At 42.9% G+C, this 9,969-nt stretch overlaps 1 protein-coding gene across 1 annotated transcript in view; it reads right to left on the reverse strand.

Moving 5' to 3' along the window:
• The window catches only part of LOC117427860 (insulin-like growth factor 1 receptor), a 71,902-nt gene extending 62,270 nt beyond the window's left edge, over positions 1-9,632 (reverse strand). The window contains exons 1-2 of the mRNA XM_058999213.1: positions 8,428-9,632; positions 108-659 (exon numbers count right to left, since the gene is read on the reverse strand). Coding sequence (XP_058855196.1) covers positions 108-659; positions 8,428-8,521 — 646 coding nt within the window. The 5' untranslated portion in view covers positions 8,522-9,632. The remainder of the gene's footprint in view (positions 1-107; positions 660-8,427) is intronic.
• Between the last annotated feature and the right edge of the window lie 337 nt (positions 9,633-9,969).

Consider the following 9,969-nt stretch of genomic DNA (forward strand, 5'->3'; position numbering starts at 1 on the left):
CAATTTCTCAATGAATCTCAGCAGGCTGCTGCTGCTGCTCCCCCTGGCTCTTGCTCTGCTAAGCCCGGCCCCCTGACAGCGGGAGGGGGCAGAGCCCCGGCACTCACCTTTCTGGCAGTGGTTGGAGGTCCAGCAGCGGTAGTTGTAGTTGTTGTTGAAGTTGGTCTTGGTGCACAGTGGGTTGTCCTCCATGATGCCGGGGCACACGTCCCCGCACTCCTTGCTCTGCTTGTTCCCGGAGATGTAGTTGTTGTAGTCGGCGTCCAGGATGAGGGACCAGTCCACTGTGTCCAGGTAGCACAGGTCGGGGTTCTTCTCGATGCGGATGGAGCCCCTGGTGATGTTGCGCAGGTTGTAGAGGCCGATGTCCTTCAGGTTGGTCATCTCAAAGATGACCAGGGCATAGTTGTAGAAGAGGATGCGGCCGCGGATCACGGTCAGGTTGGGGAAGAGGTCCCGTAGGCTCTCCAGCCCCGAGACGCGGAACAGCAGCAGGTAGTCTGTGATGAGAGTCAGCTTGGGGAAGCGCAGCCCCCGGAAGTCCTCTGCCTTGGCCGTGGAGATGAGCAGGATCTGCAGGTAGCCCTCGATCACCGTGCAGTTCTCCAGGCGCTTCAGCTCATGGATGTCATTCCGGATGTCAATGCTCGGGCCGCAGACTGGGGGGAGGAAGAGAGGGGACAGGGCGTTAGTACATACATCCATCACAGACTGCACATTACCAGGGTGCGCTAGTACATCCATCCACCACAGGCTGCACATTACCAGGGTGCGCTAGTACATCCATCCACCACAGGCTGCACATTACCAGGGTGGATAACGGACATAGTTAAAGCAGCACTCATCCCCCCCCAGCAAGTGGAACTCTTTGAACATCATTACTGCAAGAGTCAGGTCCCAGCCTGCAGGAGCGCACAGTGTGCAGCAAGGATTCATATATCTGCCAGGCTCGTTTAGCCATCCCTTCACTCGTAGCAGCGGGGGTGAAGGACATTGGAGAGCAGACTGTACAGTAACTCCATTCTGTGCAGGGATCTTGGGGGAAGCGTGAGCCATTCTTAAAATAGATTTTTGTGGGAGACTGGAATTCAGAGCAGTGTATAAAAATATTCTTACAGGACACAGTTACTGTATTACTGTTTTCTTAAGTACCGGGCACATTCACGCTGGGATCAAAAGTGCTGGATTTATTTAAAGCTGCTGTCCTGTAGGTTCAGGGGATAAGGTCCTGAAATGTAGGGTGGAAACTAGGATGCTGTGCAGCAAGGCTTGAGGGCGCCGGGAGGAAGTGGATCAGGTTGTAACCCAAACATACTTTCACAGTACAGAGTATTTCAGAACTGCTCCCCGCTTACTGTATTATTAAAGTTTGTGATGATGACTATTCCTGATTTTATAAAAGCCTAATCCTCTATAGTACAGTTCTATCTAAAAATAACTAAAGACACAACCAAACCCACATGCACACGAATACACACGCAGACACACACACACACACACACACACACACGCGTGCACTGGTCACAGCCCGACGCCCACAATTCTGAGACCCAGACCCTGACCCTGACACCAGCAGGAGCCGCAGTAGCAGAAGCAGCTCTGCTTTAGTAACTCTTTGCTCTCAAGTCACAGAGTTGTTACACTGATTAGCTACTGCACTGCACAGGGCTTCTGTATTTATTCAAAAATGTACTCCTTCCAGTAAAGGAAGATACATTGCGGTTCCACAACTAAAAACGAAAATGTGTGTGCGTGCGTGCTGTATAAGTGGGGTGTTTGTTTGTGTGCATGTGGGGGGTCTAGCTTTAACACAGATCAAAAACCATTTCCTAGTTCTTTCTCCTTTTGTCATTAACCCTTTAAGGAATTTCAGGAATGCCCGTAACTAGGAAGGGAGGGGGTGGGGTAAGAAAGGGGTTATTTTAGAGCAGGGCTCTTATTATTCCTGTTATCTGACCACTCAACATGTTGAACAAAAAGCCAAGATGTTGGTGAATGCCTGCCTTGCACCCCACACCCTAAACCTGCAAATCACAGATAACCCTACCATTTTCATTTAAGCTGCAGGCCACAGCCTTTTAATTGCAGCCCAGCTGGAAGTACAGAGAACGGGGACACAGTGTGTGTAGTTCTTCTAACTGCCCAATGATCCGGTTATTATGTGTGTGTAACACATGACCTGGCTCCCAGACGCTCATCATTACGGTGTTAGACAGCCATGTTACATGCGTGTGAAAGGCGCTGTATTGAGTGAAATGTTGTGATCATTCCAATGGGTTTCAGCGAGTGCTGTGCTTGTATGCTGTTCACGAGTCCGGCTCGGGTTGAAACGCGACTGGTTCGCTCTGTGTACAGCTTCTTGAAACTGGTGCGCGGACTCATGTACAGCTTCAGCGACAGCTTTCCTGCCCACTGGTAGAGCAGCGCTGGGCCGACACGTTTCCAGTATCATGTATCAAAGGTCATCGCAGCCCAGCACCTGGTAAAGGTCAGCCCCCGCCCCCCCAGTCCCATGCCACAGGTCTTTAACAGCGTCTATGGGAAGGATGTGCAAACGCCACCCTACACAGTATCCCTTAGAAAAGTTTACCACAGTATTATAGAAGTTTTACCATGCTTCTATACCCTGGTTTGCTGTGTTTATTAATTAGCTTTATCATACAGTACCTCCCTATTCTTTACAATGATTACCTATGCTTTATTACACTTTGCTATGATTTTACTATGGGAAACTTTTATAAAAGATTCTGTACTGTAGTTGTTTAACCCACATCTCAACCTAACCAGTCTATTCTGCTTCCAGTCTCAGTACCTCTGAAGTAAAACAGTAGGAAAAGCGTGTGGTGCCGAGAGAGTGGGAGAATTGTTAAAGGGTTCATATATTTGTTACTCAATTGACATACATAGGTTATAGACATGAATGTATGCATCCATGCATGTATTCTTCTTGTAAATATAATTATAGGTGCATTTCGAACAGTTGGATCATTTTAAAGTTGATGTAACCCACATCACAAAGTCCCTGGGATGAACCACAGCAGTTGTTTTTCTCAGCTCCTGACACTCGGGGATAATGTGAAAATGCCAATCCCCGCTGAATAACGTACAGAAGCGGCCAGTCGCTCAGAGCCAGCCCGCTGCCTTTCAGCTGCACAAGCGCCATGTGCTCATGAACCCTTTATTACACACCCTCCTCACGCTCAGCCATTATCAATGCCGGCCAGTCTCGGATATCAAAACCTGCACACAACCGAACCCGTTTAATGATCTCTCATCCACTCCCAGGCAGAACACTGACACTGCCCATCAGCAGAACGGCTTTGTACTCCCTGTTAATTAGCCTGGATAGTGTAGCAGCGACACGGTTTCTCTCCTCTCTGCGCACGAGCACACTGGTGACTCAGATCGCTCTGTCATTCTATCACTGTCTCTCCAGCTCACACACTCACTGTGGGTGCCACACGGCTTGCCTGTTTCACAGCCCTCACTGCAGTAACTGCCAGTCCGTCCTGTCGGAAGGGAAGGTTAATTCTTCATTCTCGAGACACCTGCTTTCCTTTCTAAATGCTTGTCTACAGTTGCTGTTATTATTATTGTGTGAAAGCCACTGTGCTGCTCTGCAGGACTCCTGCTGCTACCTCATGCTGGTGGAGTCCCTGCGTGGTAACTGGCAGGCTCCACTCAAGCTTCTCACAAGCAATTCATCTGAAATGTCATTTTATGGCACTGTCGTCCGCAGTGAACGGAGCTCAGAACCCTGGCCTCCTGCCAGTCGATTTCTTTACTGAAGATAAGAAACAGGATGAACAAACAAATGCTCGATTTATTTACTTATTAAAAAAAAAAAAAAAAAAGTGTGAAGCCCTACAGATATGAATATCATACTACACACACACCACACACACACAATGCATGCATGCACACACCCACCACACACATACCATGCATGCACACACACCACACACACACAATGCATGCACACCCCCCCCCCCCCCCCCGCACACTGTTCCTCATGTTAATGCCAAGGCTCACTGCACCCGTGGTTAACTCGACACCTTGGATAAATCAGCACTGAATGGTTCACCAAGGTTCACTGTATGTCTGTATATATATTATATATATATATATATATACAAAAAACAGTTGAATTGGTTTCAATATGGGATGCTTTCTTGTATGCTTTAAATAAATGAAATAAACAGCAAGCCTGCGTGTCCCCCGCAGTCATTACTACACACGGAAGAGCGTCGAGCAGCACTGAAAGCTGAAATCAATGAACTGGCTTGTTTTCATTTGGTCGGACACGGTGTTTCACTGTGTTTTCAATGTGTTGCCTGCAGAAAGGCTGGAGGCATGATTTGTGAAAGGAAGCGTATCACTTCAAGTGGCTGTGGTTGTTGGTCCACCCCTCCAACACCTCAATCCTCAGCCAATGGAAGAATTCGTCTTTGGGGTCCCAGACAATCAGTGTTGGTTAAACTGACTTTATAGAAAGAGCTGGCCTCCTTCACTCTCTTCACTGCCTCTGTTCAATAGATCGGGATCCTATTTAAACCACAGTGCAGTACAAGCCCTTATACTACGGTTTATTGTCTACAACTTGTTTTAACAGCATTGTTTTGTTCCCCTTAAAGACGTGGTGCAAATTCTTTTTAAACCAGGTGCAACGTGTCAATTTCTACCCAGAAATAGAAACAAAACTGTTGACACTTTCCCCACCCCATGAAATGAACATTAAAACGACATTGCATTGTGTAAATAAAAACAGCATCTTTAACAGGCATGGGCTCATTGAGAAGGCTCGTCCGTACAAATAAGAACAGAACTCATACTCAGATGGGGTAAAGACAAGCTGCCCCTCTGATGGGAAATTACTGAACACACTTCTTTGAAATGTACATGGATTGATTTACTGGTAATTGGAATAATGTTCCTTATTAGCACTGCAGTGTATCTATCAATTGCATGTTTAAAGTTACAGATTTGCAATTACTATTGCTCTACAGCTGAGAAAGATAAGAGAGGGGTTCCTATCCCTATCACATCATACAGGTATGGAATTATCCAATCTCTAGCGTTCTGGAATCATGCAACCAAGCAACAAGCACATGAAACATTCCAAAGATTAATGTATAGCAAAAAAAAAAAAAAATAGCAGTAAACTTACAAAAGCCTTCAATGATTACTGCATGAAAGCCTGGCATTGTGTGGCATTACAAGTTAAGGGAATCACAAACGGGTCCTCAGATGGGGATACAGCACTCCTGCTTGCCAACGCAGGGCAGCTCTGGTACTTGTAGATTGTGCATGTTGATTGAATGCGCTCACCCGAAACTTCAGAGGGTTACAAACTAGCAAAGCAGGAGACTGCAGAGGCACATCAAGCCCTCAGTACCCGAGAGCGAGGGCCCGCCCCAAAGCAGAAAGGCTTTTCCTCGCAGTGCATTTGCTTTACTAGTGGACATGGCATAAAAGCATAGTTATCAAGGGTTCGAACAACTGAGGTTTGTTGAGATGTCTCTTTGTGGGTCACAGCAAGCTACACAACAGTACCAGCCTCTGGAGAAGGGGGGGGGGGGTTGTTTGTTTTGTTAGCAAGTTTGAGCTCTGGCTTCATTTAGGCTTTACAGATCCCCCCCACAAGTGCACACTAAATGGAATTAGCCTGTTTCCTTTTTAATAGGCATCCTGGATGAATGTGGATTCTTTGAAACACATGTTGCATTTCTCAGAACAGCCTGTAAATGTATTTAATAAGCAGGCTGTGTTTTTGAAGGCAGCCTGTGAATCAATGTATACAGTAAACACACACACACGCACAGTCTTGGGTACATGGTTTGTGTATGTAGTCTAGTTCACAAGACTGGGGAAATATTCAAACAGTACTACTCTACAGAACATGTGTAAAATAAGAAAGCCTGCTAGACAGAAGAAAATGAGCAGGTGTTGCGTTTAATAACTGATAAGGTGAGCATCACAGCCTGTGTTGTCTAATTAACTCAAGCCTTGCTGGAACTGTATTAAAAAAGAACACAGCTCAGTAGTACAAAGCATGTTTGTTTTGTAAAAAAAAAATATGGTCTCAAAGTCAATTCAATAAGTGCCAACAATACGGGCAATTTAAAGTATTAAAAGAAAAGATATGTTTACTATTATAGTAGTGTTTTCCTCAGTCTAACACAGCATTCTTGAAAAAAAAAAAAAAAAGACAATCTGACGGCTTGTGGTAGCCTAAACGTTCTTACTGTAGTGGGACTCTAAAATTAGAATTGCATTTTAAAAAACGTAATTCTATAATTAACGAGCACATAGTCAGGCGGATCTGGCTGAAATGTCGAACCCCGCTCGCTGCTGGCCGTGTCCTGGTCTGTCCGCTAGCTCGCCAGAGGAGCCGAGATTCAGAGTCTGCCGAAAGATTTCTCAGGCGGTGACACAGCACGGATCCCCACAATCACAACAAATACAGTACAGTGTGTCCTACTGTCTGAGACATTACCTCACAAACATATTCTCAAATAAATGTGCCGGTATGCATACTATTGTTCTACTGCATTAAAAGTTGTCTACAATACCGGCTGCGTGTTTTTTTTTGTGGGCTCAGCAATGCGTGCTATTATATCATCTTATTATTACTATTATGTAGGTTTATTTTGTTTTAAATCGCTTTACACGGAAACATCTGTTTGCTGTTGATAAAGTCAATAGCTGGCGCTGAAGCTCACATTAATCATCCTGCATTGTACTGATAAGAACACCTGAATAGATGTAAACTATTCTGCATGCGCAATAAAACGTTTCAAAAACATACAAATGATTTTATTACAACGACCACAACAAGAAAAAAAACGGGGGCTTTAGCATGTCCAGAAATGGACGGGCCAATCACAGCAGAAATCCTCGGGTAACGTTGTTTTTTGGCGAGCTCAGTGCAGTGCCGGTTACTGCACTGCCCGGTGTGAAAATCTCTGCACTCAGAGGTACAGTAGAATCGCACAAATCCAATGCATAGACTTCTAATATAATACAGCAGCTTCCCCCCCAAGCTTTTTACCCCTAAATTTACATTTTCGTTGTTAACTGCATCATAACATTGCGTACTGCACAGTGATTGTGGACTGCAGTCGAGTCAGGATGTCCCGACACCGATGTGAACGGGCTGTGCTAGACTTCATTACTTAGTGCTGTAGTGTGTTCTGGTTTAACACTATATACGGTATTGTACACACGTTTCTCTTTAAAACAAACCAGCTTAAATTCCGCACCGCCACAGACGCTTTTTTACTGTTGTATTTGTTGATCTTTGTTGTGTGTAATTTTACAGGGAAATGTCAAACAATTACGTGCTGTACGAAATGCAGGAATCATTAAATATATTGTATGAATTAATACAAAATTAAAAAAATTAAAACAGAATAATTAAGTTAAGCGGTTTCCATGTGATGAATCAATGTCTACATTGTTTCTGTGTGGGCGTCAGTACGACTAACTAGCGCGGTATTAAACAAAAGCACGCACATTGAAAACACCTGAGTTTACAACCTAGGTACGAGTTAAAAAAAACAACAACAATTCCGTCAAATTATTCTTTTGTTTCGAGGTAATTCGTACTATTTTTCTGCCCATAAACCGTGCAACTATACTAGAAGGGTTAAAGAATATTGGAGCCATTAACTACAAAACAATTATAATAGTCGCAAGCAAAATTCTTACAAAACGTGTCCGTTAGTGCATTGAATTACAATAGCAGTCGCGAAGTAATACAGCAACATAATCATCTAAATTATGTAATGTATTAACCTATCCTAAAGTCTATTTAAAAGACATGTACGTTGATTTGAAAACACAGAAGCTACACTTGCCTGTGTGTGACTCCTCTGAACACATTGTAAGAGAATGGGTCATTTACTAAACTAATCTGCTTCAATAACAAGTTTCATTTCAGACAGTCTTTATAACATAAACGACTCCTAAAGATTCCAGTGAAGCAGATTAGAGAGTTGAAATATAAACACGTGTTCAACTGGGTCCAAGTGCTCAGCATAGTCAATCAATATTAACAAATATGAATACTGTGTAAAATTAAAATATATATGTGATATTCGCAAATATATACATATACACACACACACACACATTGTATACACAGCTAAGTATCTCTGCTTGGATTCATTCATTATTTGTATCTTGTTTTTCACATAAGAATTAAATCTGTGAAGACACCAGGTAGCATACTTTTTAGTTTTGTTTTCAGTTTAGTTTTTTTTTTTTATTAAAAATGTAAAATGAATAAATAAGAGAGCGATTGTGATGTTTTTTTAAATGGTATACATAAACAAAACACACACACTATATATATATATATATATATATATATATATATATAAAATCTCATAACTGTTGTGATAATCAACATGATAATATACTTACTCTCTCCATTAGCGGGGCACAGACATATCACACAGACTGACAGCAGAAGACCCCAAAACAAGGTCAAGGGCTCACGTCCGGCTCCAGAAGTCATTCCTCTTATTAATCCAAAAATAATTTGAATGAAAACAAATGTTACTGTCCTCCTCCCCTCCCTCCCCCCCAAGAAAACCCACACAAATGTATTCCTTCGGCGTAAACAAAAACCGCAAAAAAACGAGAAATACTCCTCGGTTTGTTTAACAAGAAAAAAAAAAAACTTAATCCAGACAGAAAGCTTTGTTTTCTCTTACTCGGTTGTTTAATCTTTCAGTAAGTGTTTCCCCCCCCCAAAAAAATAAATAAATAAAAAAAAACGGAAATATTTCGTTAGGCTTGCCAATTATACAAAGACGCTGTGAAGCCTAACACAAAACACAAAGTGCCGCATTCGTCCTGCTGGTAACATTCAGCATCTTCGACCTCCATTTGAGAGAGCGCAGAGGGAAACACACGCACACCGACACAGAGTCACACACGATATATTTAGAGATAAAAACGAACCCGCAACGGAGATCTCCCGGTGCGTACAAAACGGAATTCAGCAAATGTGTACCAAAAAAAAAAAAACACACTTCAAATCCGAATGCAGACTCGGTGCGTACTGCATGAACACTGGAATTTATACAATGAATGAAAATGCAAACTCTCTTTCCTCTCTTACTAGCCTCGGTTTCTAGCAGCAGAGATAGTGCTGCTCTTTCCAAAATATCCGCCACTAGCAGCAGCGGCACGAAAACGGTTCAGCTGCATCCCCTTCTCGCTCGCTCGCTTTGCCCGGTCCGTCTCTCCTTCCCCTTTTTCAGTTCCCTTTAGTTTTTCCTGGGAACGTGTTCCAGAATGGTGTGTGTATGTAGTACTAATGGCACAGTTTTGGTTAAAAAAAATGCAATTGTGGAGAAAAGCAGAGTTATTGTAGTAGAAAGAGCTCTTTATATGTCTTGTAATGGTCTCTGCAACACCACTTTGTGCCCGTGTGAAATCCTGCCTCGATGTCTGTCTCCGGGGCTCAGTCGAGTCTACGCTGTAAACAACAAGAGCCTCGTTTCACTCACACACACTAAGCCGGGAGACTGGAAAAAACTGGCGTGGATTCCCATATGAAGTCCGTGCAAATGGAGCGGACTTTTCAAGTGGTTTCCTAAGTTTACCAAATGATTCCCAGATCCATTTAGGGCAATTGTAAGACTGCCATTGACTTTGGAATGAGAGGATATGACGTGTATATGAATTACTGCTGAGACCTCATTGCTGATGTTGAATAGAGATCAATAGCGTGTGTGTGAAGGTTTATATATATATATATATATATATATATATATATATATATATATATATATATATATATATATATATATATATATATATACACACTATTTGTATTATTGGCTGGTATTACACATTGCATTTTGTCTATAAATTGCACAGCCAACCAATTACCAAGGAATGACAACATAATTTTTATGTTCCAAAGGTTACAGGAGAAAAAAGAAAACAGCTCAT

This window comes from Acipenser ruthenus, chromosome 24, assembly GCF_902713425.1.
Source record: "Acipenser ruthenus chromosome 24, fAciRut3.2 maternal haplotype, whole genome shotgun sequence".
Classification (NCBI taxonomy): Eukaryota; Metazoa; Chordata; class Actinopteri; order Acipenseriformes; family Acipenseridae; genus Acipenser; species Acipenser ruthenus.